The 19,439-nt window shown below is 44.4% G+C and overlaps 1 protein-coding gene across 1 annotated transcript; it reads right to left on the bottom strand.

Annotated features, from left to right (window-relative positions):
* Positions 1-5,541: 5,541 nt before the first annotated feature.
* Positions 5,542-18,661, bottom strand: MANSC1 (MANSC domain containing 1). The gene is made up of 3 exons (XM_077756459.1): positions 18,343-18,661; positions 14,163-14,303; positions 5,542-6,984 (listed from the first exon to the last, which is right to left on the bottom strand). The coding sequence occupies exons 1-3, from the start codon at positions 18,563-18,565 to the stop codon at positions 6,005-6,007; spliced, it is 1,344 nt and encodes a 447-aa protein (XP_077612585.1). The 5' UTR covers positions 18,566-18,661; the 3' UTR covers positions 5,542-6,004.
* Positions 18,662-19,439: the final 778 nt, after the last annotated feature.

The following is a 19,439-nucleotide window of genomic DNA, read 5'->3' as shown; positions in this document are numbered from 1 at the left end:
CAAGGACGGCAAGGCAGAGGCAAGGTTGGCAAGTCCCTCTATTCTCTGAACTGTACTTTTCTTATCCTTTAACGCACTGTAATTAGGACTTGGTGAGAAAGGAAAAATAGGCATGAGCTGTAGCCACAGGCGGCAAATAACAAATGACACTAACAAGTAAGAAGAAGGGGATGATCACGCACTAACCTTCCAGGCACTTTTCAGTACTGCTGCGAAGACAAATCATCCACATAAAAAGATGAATACAAGAAGTCGCAGAGGCAATTTTGTTGGCCCTTGATAAAGACAGTATTTTAATATAATCGTTGAGATAGAATTTAGTCTTTAACAACTCCTGTGTGTCCTTATTTTCTATGATCTAGATGTAAATGTATATTTCCCATTGAGAAAAGATGAAAAACCAGTATTACTAAAGACATTATAAATTGCATAGTGTGCAATGAGATTGAAACTCAAAATTGGACTGCAGTCCCCTCCTTGGGGCACTTGGCTGACTCAGTGGGTAGAGCATGCGGCTCTTGATCTCAGAGTTGTAAGTTCAAACCCTATGCTGGGTGTAGAGATTACTTAAAAATAAAATCTTTAGGGGAGCCAGGGTAGCTCAGTCGGTTAAACGTCTGACTCTTGATTGCAGTTCAGTTAATGATCTCACAATTTGGGAGTTCGAGCCCCATGTTGGGCTGACAGCTCACAGACTGGAGCCTGCTTCGGATTCTCTTTCCTCTCTCTCTGTCCCTCCCCTGCTTGTGTCCTCTCTCTCTCTCTCTCTCTCTCAAAAATAAATAAACTTCAAAAAACAAAATAAAATCTTTTTTAATGTTTACTCTTTTATTTTTAATTTTTTTAATGTTTATTTTTGAGAGACAGAGGGAGGCTGAGTGTGAGTGGGGGAGGGGCAGAGAGAGGAAGACACAGAATCTGAAGGGGGCTCCAGGCTCTGAGCTGTCAGCACAGAGCCCAGTGCGGGGCCGGAACCCACGAGCTGCAAGATCATGACCTGCGCCAAAGTCAAATGCTTAACTGACTGAGCCACCTGGGCATCCCTAAAATCAAATCTTAAAAAAATAATTGGAACCGTCCTCTCCCCTAATGTCTGGGTGAGTGTTATACTAGTTACATTATTTCTATAGGGACACACTGCTGTTGACAGCAGTGCAAGGTGGTGGAGAGAATATTGAATCAGAAGGGTCTTGGTTTCAGTTTTGACTCTCGCTAATCACCATCGTAATTTGGGGACAGATAACTTAGATTCTGAGCCTGTTTTTGGCTGTTGGGGCACTCTAAAATTTACCTTTCAAATTACCCAAAAAATATAAGAGCACAAACAAAACAAATTCCGTCAGCTCACCCTCTCTACGGGCTAAGTAAACTGTACTGCCTCAATTCTAAGGAGAGAAATAAACAAAATCGCAATGCTTATCCTCAGCACATGGTCTTAATTAAAAATAAAAGTATATACTTCGGTACTGTGTACCTGGATTGTATCCCAAACTCCTAAAAAATGTGTGCAAGTGGGGTCTTGACTGGGTTTTCTCTTCATGATATAGAAGCTGTTGCATGTACAGCTGATCACGTTACTGTCCATTGCTGAAAGGAATGAACTGTAAAGAACAGGCTTTAAAATTCACACATGATCATTTATCCTGTCTACCGTGTGCCAGGCACACTATTAAGGGTGGAGGAATCAGAGTAACATAGCTCTGATGCATCAGTGTAGCTGTGGAATATGTAAACTGGTACGTTAGGAGATACTATGCGAGTGTCCTGCTGATGGTATAAATCAACAGCCATGCCAGAAATCTGCGAGGAAGAAGACTCTCCTGGGGGACCCTGGGAAGACTGCGGTGGAGGTGATGTTTGAGTGGAGTCTTGAGAGATGGGTGGAAATTTGCCAGGTGAAGAAAGAGAAGGGTATTTACAAGCAGTGGGAATAGCATGGCTCGTGAAAGTGCCTGGCACGTTTGAGAAATGGTGAAGAGAGATGTGCAGCTGCTGCCCGATTTGTGTGAGGGGGGGATGTAGATGGATGGACCGCTTGGGGCTAGCCCATGGGAAGCCTTATTATGCCCCACTCAGTGGCTAATCACCCCCGCAGGTAATGGGAGGCCACAGAGGTGTAGTGCGGGATGTTGTGTGTTATGCTTTGTTTGTTTTTAAGATTTTATTCTTATTTGTAAAATGTTTTTAATGTTTATTTTTATTTTTGAGAGAGAAAGACAGAGAGGGAGAACAGGGGAAGGGGCGGAGAGAGACACACACACAGACTCCGAAGCAGGCTCCAGGATCTGAGCTGTCAGCACAGAGCCCAATGCAGGGCTGGAACCCACAGACTGCAAGATCATGATCTGAACTGAAGTTGGACCCTCAACTGATGGAGCCACCCAGGTGCCCCAAGATTTTATTTTTTAAGTAATCTCTACCCAGTGTGGGGCTTGAACTTATAACCCTGAGATCAAGGGTTGCTCACAACACCGAGTGAGCCAGCCAGGCACCCCATGTATGTGTGCACATGCACGCACAGTGATTTTAAGGTAATGGGAGGTCATGGGAAGGGAGTGTGTAATGAGGGAGTGAGGAAAAACAGGTTAGGAGACAAATAGGAGGTGGCAGTGGGAAGGGCTGGCTCTGAGACGCATTTCTGAAAGGGAAGCGACAATATGTGGTGAACACTGGATGTGAAGGCTGAGGAAGAGGCAGAAACGGTGTATGACTTTGAAGTTGCTCAATGCAAGGGAGACTGGGTGGCTGGAGGCGCAAGGACAAGCAACAAGGTGGATTCTCTACTCCAGGGTCCTCCTGACTAGAGAGTGACCCCTAACATTGGCACAGGTAGTCAGGGACCAAACAAGAAGACAGGATGTCAGCACCTGAGAAAGCGGAGGAAGCCTGCCCCAGAATGAAACCACTGATCTTAACTGTCATGCTTTGGGCTCAAGGTAAAACACCCTTTAAAAGCTCTTTAAACAGTTTTGAATGGTTCTCTTCAGCGCCCTTGAGAAGCTGTTCTCTAGGATCTCTCCCGTCTACTGCATACCTCTTTTTTGGTTACACTGTGTATCATCTCCTGTTGAAAGAATGTGGAGTGGGAATGTCAGAGTCAGACTCCCCAGGCAAGTGACCTGAGGCAACGCGCTTAAACGTCCCCGTGTTTCAGAAGGTTTCTAATCTGCCAAAAAAGTTCTTCATGAGGCTATCACAGGAATGATATGAGTTCGTATATAAGAAAGTGTGCCTGGCACCTAGTCAAGTACCTGATAAGTACTTGATGTCATTATTGATAAGTCACGGAATACTCAACTAAAAATGGTAAACGTGTCAGAGACGTATTACGGAACAAGATTGGAGGCAGGCAGTTCCAGAGCTGGTGCCGGTGCCTGACAACCAAGTTGTCAAGGACCAGACTCTTCCCAAATCCCACTTTGCCATGCTCAGCTTGTTACTGATTTCTCCCCTCATGGTAGCAGAAAGGCTGCAGTAGCTTCAAGTATCAAGCCCTTACTCAACCAACATTCCAAGCAGGAAATAAGGGGTGGGGGTCGGGGCTTTCTTCTTTGTGTCACCCTCACTTATCAAGGAGGAGAATCTTTCCTGGAAGTCCCCAGTAGGTTTCCTTTCAGCTAGAACCGGGCCGCAGGCCCATCCCTAACTTCAAGAGAGCCTGGAAAAGAATCTGACACTTCTAACCTACAACAAATGAAGCAAAAGTGGAATTGGGGTTGGCTGTTGCTTGTGGTGCCTGCCACAGTCTGAGAACCAAAGAGTTCCAAGGATGCCTCACTCGGGCCAGGGGTAATGGAGAAACAAGGACATAAACCTATTTATTCAGAGTGAGTCAGCCACAGGGTTCACCTTTCAGAGGCCATCGGCTTTTTTAAAAATACTTTTTTAACCCAAGTGAGTGTCCTACTTTGGTAAAATATGGAGAGAGGACATTTTTGAGTGTCCTTTCTAGTACTCTTGCTTCTTTCTAGGCTGTCACCATCCCTAGGAGGGGGCTCATCATTCAGTCCACCTTGTTTAAAAGGCTGGCCAGGCCATTCACTGTTAAAATCACTTACAAGAAGGCACAGGCCAGCTTCTTCCCCGTCCCGGTCCGTTGCGGCAGTCTCAGCCTCTACGACAGGTGTCGGGGCAGCGAGAGCTGTGTGAGAAGAGCTGCTCTTTCCTCCTTAGGAGTATGTCTTAAATCCAGCTCTCCCACTGCAGTCCACATCCCCACACTCCCTGATGGAATCTGGGCCTCAAGCATCCCTCACCCGGGCTCCCGTTCAGGTTCCTCATTTGCAAGAAAGAAGGTGATGCAGTACGGTGGACAGAGAGCTACGAAAGAACCAGAAGAAAACTTTTGTAAGCACCCATAGAAAGCCTTATTTCCACTATCCAATTCTGTTAACAAAGACGAGGAGAAATTTTAAAATTCCAAGGCACTTAGTTACTAATCTGATTCTGGCCTGAGTGTGGATATTCAATAAATACTTGTTAAATTAAATTGATTCAAGGTTTTATTTATTCAACCTACTTAAAGCTTATGCAAACCCCTTGGAGATTTGTGTCAAGCTGTTAAGTTGGAAAATATATGAAAGGTAGTATTTTCACTAGGCCAGCTTTCCTCATAATGAGCTTTATGAGCTTAGTGTGTGTGTGTGTGTGTGTGTGTGTGTGTGTGTGTGTGTGTGTCCAGGAGAAGGGAGCAGGAGGAGGTGACGAAGCACCAGGAGGAAAGCCTGTTTCTGTCATTTCCTGTATTTGTCTTCATTGCTATACTTACAAACCAGCTACTGCCCTCTAGCGTTCACTGTATAAAGCTCCCTCCCAAATTCCGTTTGTATCTTTAAAAACCCTGGTGACTCCAGGAAGGGACAACCTCTTCTTTTGCAGGTAAGCAAACTGAAGTCCAGGGACTGAGGTGTGACACTGACCCAGGCGGCTTCCCGGATTCTTACTCACCTCACTGTAACTCGTCCGGCAAACTATTTTTATTAAAGGCATTGCTCAGGCATTTCAATAACTAATCAATAAAAATTACAGCATACTTACTGGATATCTGAAACTGATATAACACTGCATGTTAACCATACTGGAATTAAAAATAAATGAATTTTTTAAATGCATGTAAAAATTACAGCTTAGTAATCATTTAACAATAATTTTAAGCATTATCTATTATTTCCAGTGTCATTCCACAGAGAGCCAAAATTGACTATTGGCAAAATTTACATAAGGATTTGTAAATAACACTGTCATGTTTTAAACTTGGTAAAGTTTAGAAAATTCCTGTATTACTTTTTTTGGGGAGTGGGGGGAATAATTAACTAGAATGGACCCAAAGTAGATTTGGCTCCTTAACAAAGGTGACTTATCACTGTCTCCATGTAGATTAATCTTCTGCTAGAATTCTCCCAAAGGAACCTCTTTGTTCACTGATGGGAAAAGGGGGAGGGGTATCATTTTAACTAAGAACACATATTTTCGTCATTTAATCATTTTGGTGGTGGAAATAAATGGAAAGTTACCCAGCTGGACATATCACTTACAAGAACATTACTGAGTAACAAAAGATTTATTCAAATATTTAATTGGAAGGAAATACATCTGGAATAAGTTTTATTGGAATTCATATAAAAAGGAGAGTAAATCCATTAGCATTAATATCATAAACAGTTGACTTTATCTGGAAACAGCAATGCTAATGAACTGCAGCCTAGAAGTCCCAGCCGCTTCTTGCAAACAGCCAGTCATTTTTGAATTTATATGCCAATTATACTTTATTGCTTTAGGTAGAGCTTTGTTTTCAGCGAATACTTTAGAGATAGATCACTCATATTATCTCATTTGTTTTCTTTCTCCCATTGTCTTAAAAAAAAAAAAAAAACAAGGAAAAAGAAAGTGGTGGGGGCATTTGCCTGTCTTCAAGATACTCCTGCTAAGATCAGCGAGTGAGCAGAAAGTCACTGTGTTCGAGCTACCGGGAAGCACATGAATTAAGAGACATCTAGCTTCCCCCTTAGATGTCAACATAGATCCCATTAATCAAATAATCAAGTCTTGAATAGCGTCTCCTGCGGAGAGATTCTGAGAAGATTCTACCCAAGAGGACAAGCCCTATGGCTAGGAACAGAACGCCAAAGAGCAGGGTTCCGATGAGGAGCCATTTTTCAAAGGGAAGGCTGTGCTGACTTTCTGGAACACTCTTCAGGGAGGAACCACCCGGACTGGCCTTCCCATTCTCCTGGGAAGCAGTTTGGTTGGGAGCAGAAGAATCCACATTTGACAGAAGCAGCGTGGCTGCGGAAGAAGCCACGGTTGACAAAGAAAGCGTGGCAGGGTTATAGGCATCCTCTGTGTTCAAAGACAGGTCGGAAATGTCTCTAACGGGCACTGTTTCTGGGGGGCCTTTCCCATCGGTAGGCGCCTCAAAGATGGTGTTTGAAATTGCTGCTGTGGTAGTTACGCTGGCTTTGGGTGTAACCACAGCACGTGCCAACACTGTGGACAAGAGGCTTGTGGGGGGCTGAGACGTGGCCACAGCGAGGGGCGGAGCTGAGGGGACCCCCTCTGGCTCAGAAGTCACAGAAGGTATCACTGGAGCATTGGCGGTGGGGGCAAACGCAGGCTCTGGGGTGGCAGAGGTGATCCGCGGAGACGAAACAGCCACGGTAGCGGGGCGCGTCGTCACCTTTTCGGGCAGCAGATGAGCTCTGTTTTGTTCCGAGGAAAACCGTGAACTCTGAGAATGGCCTTTTTCCTTATAAGCAGAGAACTGGGGACTCGCTTGATCGATCTCGAACAGTTTCTCCGAGTGATGTGAGGATCCCAGCTTCCGCAAAAGGGCACCTTGCCGTAAGCTGCCAGTGGGCTCTGAAGACCTGATCACAGGAGGGGGTGTGGGAGTGACTGCCTGCGGAGACTGGCCACGGACCAGGCGAGAACCTTCCTGGGTTGACTCTCGGCTTGGCAAATGAGTTGTGGCCGGAGCTGGAAAATCTGAAAACGCAGAGAAAACTTAAAGGGAGATTTAAATGTTTCCACGCGAAGGCAGTTTACAAAAAAGACAAACGTATCGGCCTGTTCGGTGAATCCCCAAACTGTTGAAACTTGACATTTCATAGAAACTTGCGCAAAATGGAAAAATACAAATTGCCAAATCAGAATCTGATGACACTGCCTCTCTACCAGATGCTGCGGTTTGTTTCCGCAGTGGTGGGACGGGGGAGAAGTGTGTGGAGCAGGGCCGGGCAAGTGAAGGAAGAGCCGGGAGGGGCAGAGCAAGGGAGCCAAGAGGAGCTCAGGACCCGCCGCGGGAGGCGCAGGGAGATGGGGACGGGCTGGGCCAGGGCGACGGGGCTCAAGACGAGGCGCAGAGAGCAGCTCCCCGGGAAGCCCGCAGTCTCCGGGAGAGAGTTCATAGCAAGGGCACCCGCGGGCAAGGAAGGCAAGGGGGCGGGGAGGCCGAGTCCTGCAACCTGCCTGCGACAGGGAGGAGGGGGCGGCGCCGGAGGGGAGGTCTGGTCCCCTCCCAGGGCGCCGAGGCCGCCGAGGCCAGGGCAGGGCGGCCGCAGAAGGCTGAGGACACCGTCCCATCCAAACCGTGTCAGCACCACACTCCGGGGAGGGGCGCGATTCATTTGGGAGACTTAATTGTGACTCTGGAAGACTAAAATTGCAGAGCCCAAGTCTTAGAGCCTGAGGACACTGGGACCACATTTGAAATCAGGGTGGCCCCGAGTGCTGACAGAAAGAGCCGAAAATCCACAGCTCTGAGTGCCGGCTGCGGAGAGACCAGCCTCACTCACATCCTCCTCACGGGTGACAGAAAGCTTAGAATTGTGCTCTTAGTGTCACACGCCATTCATCACAGCTCAAACTGGAAAGGCTGGCGGGAGCCATCAGGGCAGGGAAGGATCCTGTGAATTGCTCTGTATGTATCACTCTGCTACTCGGCTGATCGTTTGCACTTGGATCTGAACTGCAGAAAACACAACGAAGGAAGAAGAGGAATTTCTTAGCATTTACTGGTTCATGCTTCCCTGCTCGCTTTCTCCCTTTCTTCTTCAACTCCTCTCGACGCGAGGGTCTGAACTAGACCCCGCGCTCTTCTCTGCTAACAAACACGCAGAGGCGACCTCTGATTTGTATTAAGCTTGACGACTCTGTAAGCAGCACACCTGGAAGAGGTCCTTCAGAAGTGTCACTCGTTAATCCATCTAGGACAGGGGTCAGCAAATTATGGCCCCAGGGCCAAATGTAGCTTGCCACTTCTCTTCGTGTGACTTGTAAGCTAATTTTTAAATGGCTGACAGAAATAAAAAGGAATACTATTTTGTGACACATGAAAATTATATAAAATTCAAATTTCAGGGTCCGTAAGTAAAGCTTTATTGGCATGTAACCATGCTCATTTGCGTATTCATCATCTGTGGGCACTTCGCACTATAAGGACAGAGGGGAGTAAGTACAACAGATTGCATACGTCCCATGAAACCTAAACTACTGGCCTGGAGAGGCGCCTGGGTGTCTCAGTCAGTCAAGCGTCTGACTTCGGCTCAGGTCGCGATCTCACGGGTTCATGAGTTTGAGCCCCGCAATCGGGCTCTGTGCTGACAGCTCAGAGCCTGGAGCCCGCTTCGGATTCTGTGTCTCCCTCTCTCTCTCTGCCCTTCCCCCGCTCACACTCCATCTCTCAAAAATAAACATAAAAAAAAAAAACTGGCCTAGAAAGCCTAAAATACTTCTCATTTGGCCCTTGACAGAAGAAGTCTGCAGACACCTGGTCTCGCATATAGTAATTTCCTCCAAAATAGAATTTGGACGATTGAAATTCCTCTTTCCGCCAATAATGCTGGAGAAAGTTTCTGCAGCAGGTGAGATCACAATGATAGATAGAATATCACCATGAGATAAACCGCATCTATATTTTTAGGTAGCATCAGATATTTTTCAAAAAGAACAGGACTCAACATATTCCATTTTAAAGTTAAAAAAGAAAAAGACTAAGTAAATGCTCCATGATATGTGTGAGCTCAGAACTTAAATAAAGCCATTGACCCAAACAGCTGCTTTCTTTCTCAAGAACGCTAGCTCATAAATAAAGCAAAGCAAGGGCTAGTCCCGTTTCTTGATAAGATTCATCTACTGGCAAAGATCCTAGAAGCACGCACGGGGCCTCCGCACCTGCTCCCTTCACCTCACCCCCTGATGTTTGTCATTGGGGTGTGGTGCTTCTCGCTCGGGCAGAGATGAGCCAGCGGGGACTGCAAAACAGCCCTGTGCCCTCAATCCCTCTTTTGAGTTTCATTTTCAAGTGACTTGATGAAATAATAAACTTAGGGACTGACGACTACTTGAAAGCCAGCTGAGCAAACAGACCCCCAATGTATTCTGTCTCTGAATTCCCCTATTCTAGTCCTTGGTAGAAACGACATACTACAAAGCTGAAAAAAAATTAAATAATTCCAAGTTGCAATGGTTTTACGGAATGAACAGAGTACACTGTCATCTTTCAAACTTTTGGTCTATAAATATTAGCCCATCCGTTATAGGAAATGGAATTCATCTGGAGACAAACCACCAAATAGATATCTATTAATTTCACTCTAAACAGGAAGCAGATAATTTATTTTTGCGGCGACTCTCAATCCGTCAACATGGGCAGATTCATAAAGAGAATTACAAACACAGTTTGTAAACATCCTGCAGATACAAAGCCTGCTGCACACGATGTCCAGAGTCAATCTGCTTTGGGCTGATGGCGCTCCCTGGTGGCTGCCACAGGAACTGTTTGACTCTAATTCGACTATGCGACCTTCACAGTCTCCCAGAAAAGATTTACACACATGCCAAGTTGCCTTTTCTCCCATTTCCACTGGAGAGAATCTCTACCTCATAGTCCCTCTTTTACACATGGATTATAAAAGCAACAACATTACAGAAGTATATAGAAATTATAAAACAAACTCAACTACGGTTTTTATCATTATGTCCCAGCAACTATTAACCTTTCTGTATGCCTTAAAGTTAAATTTTTTTTCATGTAATTGAAAAACAACTGGGTGTTTTTCACCTGGTCTTTTGTTTCTTTATATACCTCAAACTTATTTTTTTAAGTTTATTTATTGTGAGGCAGAGGGTGGGAGAGAGAGAGCAGAGAGAGAGAATCCCAAGCAGGCTCTACACCATCAGCACAGAACCTGACGTGGTACTCGAACCCGCGAACCACGAGATCCTGACCTGAGCTGAAATCAAGGGTGGGGCGCTCAACCTCTTCCAAGTGGATCCATCACATTTTACACCCAGCCATTCTCAGGCAATTGGACATTTGTGCTCCTCCTGGTTTTTCACTTTGTAAACTAATTTCACAAAAAAAAAACATGCTTCAAACCAATAGCTTTTTCTTGTTTTGGTCTNTTTCATGTAATTGAAAAACAACTGGGTGTTTTTCACCTGGTCTTTTGTTTCTTTATATACCTCAAACTTATTTTTTTAAGTTTATTTATTGTGAGGCAGAGGGTGGGAGAGAGAGAGCAGAGAGAGAGAATCCCAAGCAGGCTCTACACCATCAGCACAGAACCTGACGTGGTACTCGAACCCGCGAACCACGAGATCCTGACCTGAGCTGAAATCAAGGGTGGGGCGCTCAACCTCTTCCAAGTGGATCCATCACACTTTACACCCAGCCATTCTCAGGCAATTGGACATTTGTGCTCCTCCTGGTTTTTCACTTTGTAAACTAATTTCACAAAAAAAACATGCTTCAAACCAATAGCTTTTTCTTGTTTTGGTCTGTTTCTTTAGATGTTACGGAAGTAGAATTGCTAGATTAAGTTGCCTATAGTTTCTTTAATATTGTGCTTTAGTCATGAAATAGAGGACAGACACAGGGAAATGCGCTGATAGTGTAAGCAGAGACAGAACAAAGAAGAGGTAGTGACAAGCGGTAACGGGCGGAACGTTACAGTCCAACTTCCACGTGATGGAAGAAGAAACGTTCCGATTAGCATCTTGAGCCCTGACCTCTTTGGAAACTAGGACTGGAATATCTATTTCCTGCTGAATTGCCACCCCTGGCCATCTAACAGGCTCTGCAGTGTTCCAGGTGATCAAAGAGGAACAGCAAGAAGTATCACCGCCACACTGTAGGTGCCAGTATTTTTAGCCTGGATGCTTTACACACAGCGTAAAATGAAGGAGCCACGCAGATCTGGGGCAGCCGCCCTGGTCACCAAAGCCCCAAAAGGGCAGGACAAGACAGTGTCCACCATGAAGTTAGGTCTTAAGTGTTTTCAAAAGCCTAATTTGTTCTATGCCTAGTGTTTTTTTTAAAAAAATCAGTATCTAAAAAAAAAAATGTTTATTTTGAGAGAGCGTGTACGCAAGCAGGGCGATGGGCAGAAAGAGAGGGAAAAAGAGAATCCCAAGCAGGTGATGTGGGGCTCAAACTCCTGAGCCACGAGATCATGACCACGGTTTCGGCTCAGGCAGTTTGTGAGTTCAAGCCCCATGTCGCCTGCTTGGGATTCTCTCTCTCCCTCTCTTTCTGCCCTATCATCCCGCCTGCACGCACACTCTCTCTCTCAAAATAAATGGACTCTAAAAAAATTTTTTTAAATAAAAAGTTGTGGTAAAATGTACATACAATTTACCACTTTAATTCTCTGTAAGTATACAGTTCAGCGGCACTGAGAATATTCACGTTTCTCTGCATCACCCTCATCCATCTCCAGAACTTTCTTCATCTAGCAAAACCAAAACTTTTGTACCTTATGCCAGTTTTGTTATAGGCTTTATGTCACTACTTAGGAAGAGTTTACACAAATAATTTGTGCTTTATGCTCCTGCTTTAGGGAATGTTTGGTACCTCGGGCTCATTAACCAAAACTCAGACACAGGCTTACCCAGCAGACAAAGTGTGAGTCTGAGCCCAGGTACCCGGGCATCATTCCCCAAAGTCCCTCACACATAAAACAGTCACAAGGCAGCCCCCTCCCAACCCTAAAACCAGCCTCCTTAATCTCCCCCAGCTCCGTAGTTGGTACCACCATCCATGTGGACATTGAACCCCCAAACCAGGAAAGCGGGACTCAATTCCAATGCTTCTCCTCTCCATGTCGCCACCCCCATCCCACACCATCGGCTCCACCTCCGAAACAGCTGTATGTTTACTGCTCTCGACCTCGTTGGCCACCTCCCTGGTCCACAAGGTCACGGCCTTTCACTCGGATCTTGCCTCTGCCTCCTACCCGGGCCTCCCACTTCCTCTCTTGCTGCTGCACTGTCGTCCTTCCCCAGTAGAGCACTCCCAGTGCGCTTTAGGAAATCGCCTTGAAAACACCATGTTACCTGCCCACTCAGAAATTTCCCACGGCTTCCCATTAGACACCGAAAATAAGAACTTCTTCCCCTGGCATACAAAGTTTTATGTGATCTCCCCACTTTTCATACTTCTTGCATATCAAGGGAAAATCCCAAACTATTCAGGGCTTGATCCCACGAACCGTGAGATCGTGACCTGAACCAAAGGCAGACCCTAGGCCAGCCGAGGCACCCAGGTGCCCCTGTATCTCTCTCTTCATATGGTTCACTGTGAGTCAGCCAGCTGAGACCGGTCACTCCCAAACCATTCTGCCTCAGGATCCCGAAATAGGCCACTTCCTCTGCCTGCAGGTCTTCCCAGATTGTCTCACATCTGGCTTCTTACTGTTCAGTTCTCAGTTGAGGGGTTACTTCTTCACGGATGCTTCTAATCAAGGGGGTCCACTCAGTGACCATCTATTACATTGTCTTAGCCCAATCGTCGGTGTAAGACTTGTGGACTATATTTTTCTATATTACTTATTTAGGACGGTTATCGTCTCTCCCTCCTAAAACAGAAGTTCCATAGGTAAGAACCTTGTTTTCTATGTTGAGTGTTATATTTTTGTGTTCTTGGGGTGGAAAAAGTATTTGGCACAGATAGGAGATGCTAAATGACATTTGTTGTTTATTGAATAAATAAACAAATAGAATATTATTATAGCCAACGATATAATGACAAAAACTTTCTAAAACTTAAAGAAAAGGACACCTGACACCGAAAACATTTCACCCTGAACATTAACAAGCCGGGGTGCAGTGACTCGGTCAGTTAAGTGGCCAACTCTTGGGTTTGGCTCAGGCCACGATCTCACAGTTTCATGAGTTCAAGCCCCACATCAGGCTGTGCACTGCAGGTGTGGAGCCTGGTTGGGATTCCCTCACTCTCCCTCTCTCTCCGCCCCTCCCCTGCTCATGCTGTCTGTCTCACTCAAAACTAAATAAATAAATAAATAAGCTTAAAAAAATTAGCAAGCCAAAATCTCACCGAGACATACCCAAATTATACTATTTTTGTTTATGTTCTATATTCTGAACAAATATGTTTGGAATGGAGGCTGTATTTCCAGTACCTGGCACAGAATTTGGCACAGGGTAGATGCTTAGTAAGTATTTCTTGAATGAACCTCCTCCCAGGTCTAGGTAATAAAATCCAGTGCATTTGATTTCACATAACATGATTATAAAATAATTAGAACCTAAAGACAAATGTACTAGAATTTTATATACCCACATAATAAAATAAAATTTTAATGTTATTTATTTTTAAGAGCGAGAAAGAGCACAAGTGGGGGAGGGACAGAGAGAGGGGGAGACACAGAATCTGAAGCAGCCTCCCAGCTCTGAGCTGTCAGCACAGAGCCTGACATGGGGCTCGAACCTATGGACCGGACCGTGAGATCATGACCTGAGCCAAAGTTGGACGCTTTACCAACTGAGCCACCCAGGGGCGCCAGGTCTTAACTCTTTTAAACCAGTTGCTCTGGACTGTGGAGACCTTATTCCAAGTGCTACTTACATTGTTCTAAGTAATTTGAAGTGCTTCAAAATGAAAGGTCTGTGTGCCTTCTATCTCAAGAAGGTAGAAACAAAAGCTAAACAACACAAAATACCATCCTTCAGAATCTTTCATTGGAAAAAAGGCATTTGGTTGAACAGACTGAATTTTAAATCATGAGAGTTTTCTGGTGTGCCTCTATATTTGTGACTACTTTTGGTAGTTTTACTTAGATTCTTTTATAGAAATTCTTTCATATGAACCATATGCTTAAATAATTCCAATCCCCAAAGAAAAGGAATAAGGTTTTTATTACCTCTAATTATCCTGTAACTCATAAGTCCCTTTGCTGGTTTCAGTGGACAGGCCTCCTCACTGGGACAGAAAAACAGGTAACAGTTGGGCTGTCTCGTTGTTTTTCGAGTGTCGAAGATCATCAAGTTACACGCTTTGTCTCCTGCAGTGAAAGATACCGTAAGCATAACATTGAAATAGGATATTCTAAAGAAGACGGCAACGATTTATTCTGCTGCCCAGCACAAATACCTTTGTTCATGTTGTTCATTTGCTTGCTGACCACTAACTCATTTCCTCTTCCTTAGTCACTTAAAGCAATTTGTAAAGACATTGGCTTAAAAAATCTGAATTAAGGTAATTTTGGCAAAACCAACTTTGAATAGTACATTTAATTCTTTTTTTAAATGCATTTAATTCTTTAGATAAGCTTTCCATTTGCTCAAATATCCGACAAAATATACACAGAAATACTGACTTTGCGATCTTTACACAACTCACAACCGAGTTGGAACTTAAGAAATGGATCTGACCTAATGATTTCATGTACCTCTCATATTCCGAAGACAAGACACCTATCAAGCCAAGAGTCTGGCTTGCTTGAGTACAGTTCCTAAATTTAGCATCACACCATCATGATCTCCTTCCACAAAGCACCTGAGTAGTGTATGGAATACAAAGCCTAGTTTTTACTTGTATCGATGCCATTCTTCTTTTGATTTTTCTTCTTTGCATTTCTACTCTCCCTTATTTCTGCTTTTCCATTATCCCTCCTTGCTGACTTTTTACTCTTAACTTCCATTTCTTGCTTCTTTTTCTCTTCCACTTATGCCCAATCAAAATTATTCTTTCTATCCATCATGACCTAGAGTTGGCTTTGGTCTGCATCTGGTACAGTCTCATATCTTGGCCTACAACCCTTGAGGAATCAGTATATCCCTGGTCAGGATGATGATTTTTTTATAATGCTTTTTTATTTGCTTTTGAGAGACAGAGAGTGTGTGAGCAGGCAAAGGGCACAGAATCTGAAGCAGGCTCTAGGCTCTGGGGCTCAAACTCACAAACTGTGAGATCATGACTTGAGTCGAGGTTGGACACTTAACCAACTGAGACAGCCAGGCGCCCCAGGATGAAGGTTAAGAGGCACATAGGCATGCTCTTTCTCAACACAAACACACACACACACACACACACGTATGTACACAACCATGTATTAACTAACTTTGTTGTGGTAGTCATTTCACAATATATAGATATAACAAATCACCATGCAATTTTCACAATGTTACAAGCCAAATCTATCTCAATAAGGCCAGGAGAAAATATTCTGCGTAACTGGCCATCAGCACCACTTCCTCAAATCAGACAACGGTGAGGCTCAACCTTGACTCCTGCTTTCGGAAATAAGACTGAGAGGTTTTATCTGCAGGGGTTTTATTACGTCGTCTCTCTACCAGGCAACAAGAAAGGTACTTTGGCTTTTCCTTTCTCAGCAATGGGATAATTCTGCAATACCATTTTTGGGGGGCACATGGGTAAAGGAGAAGGTCCATAAGGCCCCCAAGTTGTATGCAAAATGTTGTGTCTTTTGTACTTATGGGCATTTTTCTTTTTTTGTTTTTAAATACAATTTTTATTTTATTTTATTCTTGAGAGAGACAGACAGACCATGAGCAGGGGAGGGGCAGGGAGAGAGAAAGAGGGAGACACAGAATCCAAAGCAGGCTCCAGGCTCTGAGCTGTCAGCACAGAGCCGGACGCAGGGCTCGAACTCACGGACCATGAGATCATGACCTGAGCTGAAATTGGTTACTCCACCAACTGAGCCACCCAGGTGCCCCTGGGCATTTTTCTAAAATCTGTGGCGATGAGCAAATTATCAAAGCACTTAAAGACCATTGCTCAATAAATGAGGAAACAGTCTGAGATCTGTTAAATGAGACCTGCAATTACCTCTACTTACAGTAAAGCAGTAACAGCAATTCTGCTTATACGATAAAGCATCAAACCCTCATTCCTCACTAAACACCTGTTATGGAACTGAAAAGAAATGCAAGCTTTCCTGTGTTGCCAGCAAACACCCACACAGCATTCTGTCCTGTTTGCAAATGATTTGCTATTTCACATAAATGTTGACATCAACATTTAAAGAAAAACTGGAAATTTAAATTAAATCTCTGTAATTTCCATAAAGTACTTCTATAGTGAATGTCAAAGCACACCGCTGGGTTTGAGAAAACCATTGAAAGTTTTTTTCCTCCTGACGTCAAGCACATGGTATCTTTTCCACACAAATGCTCCAATTCTCCAAGACACTGACTGAATGTCTTATGATTCAATTATTTTTTTTAATTTTTATTTTATTTTAATTTTTTAACGGTTATTTATTTTTGAGAAACAGAGAGAGAGCACAAGCAGGGGAGGGGGAGAGAGAGAATGAGACACAAAATTTGAAGTAGTCCCAGGCTCCGAGCTGTCAGCACAAAGCCTGATGCGGGGCTCAAACCCACAAACTATGAGATCATGACCTGAGCCGAAGTCAGACACTTAACTGAGCCACCCAGATGTCCCTCTTTTTTTTTTTTTATGTTTATTTATTTTTGAGAGACAGAGTGCAAGCAGGGGAGGGGCAGAAGAGTGGGGGAGACGTCGAATCCAAAGCAGGCTCTGAGCTGTCAGCACGGAGCCCGACGCAGGGCTCAAAACCACGAACCATGAGATCATGACCTGAGCCGAAGTCGGATGCTTAATTGACTGAACCACCCACCCAGACGCCCCGATTCAATTCAGTTCATACACTAACGACCTGGAGTTAGCATCAGACGCCACAGATTTAAGGGCTCAGTCCTGTAAGACTGCCCTCACTTAGAGGCCAGTCAAAAGTACCAGCTCTCAGGTTACTCACACTTCTGCCCAACTTGGCTATAAATCCAGGTTCCCGCCACCCCTACTTAAGGTTGAAAATTTGCTAGAACTCACAGAACTCAGGAAAAGGCTATACTTACTATTACAGTTTGGCATTAAAGACACAAATGAATAGCCGAACACAGCGTACATAGGGCAAGGTCCAGAAGGGTCCTGAGTGCAGAAGCTTCCGTCCCGCTGTACCTGGTGTGCACAATCCTCTTGCACACACAGATGTGTCTGCCAACTTGGAAGCCCCCTAAACCCGTGTTTAGGGACTTTTTATGGAGATTTCATCATGTGGGCCCAACGGATTAAATAAATCATTGGCCACTGGTGAGTGACTGAATTCAATCTCCCCTTATTCCCTACCTAGAGGGGGAAGGGGAGCTGAAAGTTTCAAATTTCTAACCAAGACTTGGTCTTTCCAGTGACAAGTTCCCATCCCGGAGCTATCCAGGGAGTCACCAAGAGTCATAACTCAGGTGTGGTTGAAAGGGGCTCATAATGAATAACAAAAGAAGCTGGTAGGCTCAGGAAATGACAAGGTTTTGGGGAGCTCTGTGCCAAGAACCGGAACAAAGACTATATGCATACATTTCTGACTTTGCCACACCCATCATAGCAAGAAGAGAAAGCAAAGATACAAGAGAAAACATATGATTCAGTTGGTCAGTAAGTCAGGTATAAGAACCATTAGCCCAGCGTTGACTAGCTCTTCTAGGCTCCTTGACAGCAAGGCCTTGTCCATGTTATTCATTGTTTTGTCTCCAACACAACATGGCATTCAGTGCTCAATAAATTTGGTGTGGGTGTTTTCTGTGGTTGTTTGCTTATTTTTCATGTAGGGAATTAGGACAGGGTCATAACTGAAAAATGACCCCTGTTTTACTCGGATAAACATTTCTCAAGTCTGGAACTTGAAACATGCAAAGGTACGGTTCAAACCCACGGGCCTGTTTCCTCTGGGTCATGTGACTGGGTCAGTCCAAACAATTTCCCATGTCCCTTAAGGGTTTTTGTTTCCAATATCTCAGATGCCTGTTAGAACATAACACCAATGGTTCTCATCCTTTTTTCTACCTGGACGCCTGGGTGATACATACATACACTCGTCAGCAACTTTGACTCAGCTTAGGGGAGGGGAGGACACCCTTGTTTCACATTTTCCCAGTGATTTTGTTACCCACATTTCTACCCCACTGAGGATCACTAGTATAAACTAGGCAGCCACATCAGCCAGCTACTTATATCACAAAACACGTAAAATGAAGAGTCACCAGGGGACTATTACTTACCTGTTATATTTTTTGTTGAACAGCAAGAATTAACGCAGTCTTCCTGAGTTAGTGTATGTATGGGTTCATTGCCTCTAATTCCTTTAGAAAGAGATGACTGGATGTCAATGACAACATCTTCTAGACTCGTGGTGGGGCAGTTCTGACCGGTGGACAGCCTTAGGGTCAGGAAACAAATCATTACAAAAGTGTAAGTCAAGCTCCATTCTTCCCTACAGAACATTTTAAATTTCAGTTTAGCCTTAGTCTTCCAAGGTCAAGGATAATCCTCTGGTCTGAGTTTGCTTCAAGAAGATTGTACAGATCATGGAATTTCTCTCTAGAACAAAAATAGAAAATCATCACTGAGTTTTGTTTCTTTTAGTAAATGTCACGAAGATACATTTCATTTCCTTCAAGTCAGCGACTCATGATTTATGCAACAGAAGTAAATAAGCATTTTTTTTAAATTTTTTAATGTTTTATTTATTTCTAGGAGAGAGAGAGAGACAGCGTGAGCAGGGGAGGGTCAGAGAGAGAGGGAGTCACAGACTGAAACAGGCTCCAGGCTCCGAGCTGGCAGTCAGCACAGAGCCCGACGCGGGGCTCGAACCCACGAACCGCGAGATCATGACCTGAGCGAAAGTCGGACGCTTAACCGACTAAGCCACCCAGGCGCCCCTAAACAAGCATTTTTTAATGTTTCACTTTTAATACATCAAGACAACCTTCATTAAAAACTTGGTAGAGAACTAATTAGCAGAAACACACATACTATCCCGTCAGTGCTTAAAAGCTGCCCAATGTCTACAAGGAAGAGATGTAAACAGGAGGCCTGCCCCCAAAGTGCTAGAACACTTCCTCCTCTTGCTTCTCTGAACCAGGAGGGAGAGGACACAAAATCTCTAGACATCCATGAACCACTGATAATAGGCTTGAACAGAGTTTCTTCTCAGTATTAACAACGAGCATTAAAAAAAATTTTTTTTTAATGCTTTATTTATTTTTGAGAGAGAGAGACAGCATGAGCAGGGGAGGGACAGAGAGAGAGGGAGACACAGAATCTGAAGCAGGCTCCAGGCTCTGAGCTGTCAGCACAGAGCCCGACGCGGGGCTTG

This window comes from Crocuta crocuta, unplaced genomic scaffold (genome assembly GCF_008692635.1).
Source record: "Crocuta crocuta isolate KB4526 unplaced genomic scaffold, BGI_CrCroc_1.0 scaffold262, whole genome shotgun sequence".
NCBI classification, from domain to species: domain Eukaryota; kingdom Metazoa; phylum Chordata; class Mammalia; order Carnivora; family Hyaenidae; genus Crocuta; species Crocuta crocuta.
The sequence above is the reverse complement of the archived record's forward strand: the minus strand, read 5'-3'. Positions and strand labels throughout refer to the sequence as shown.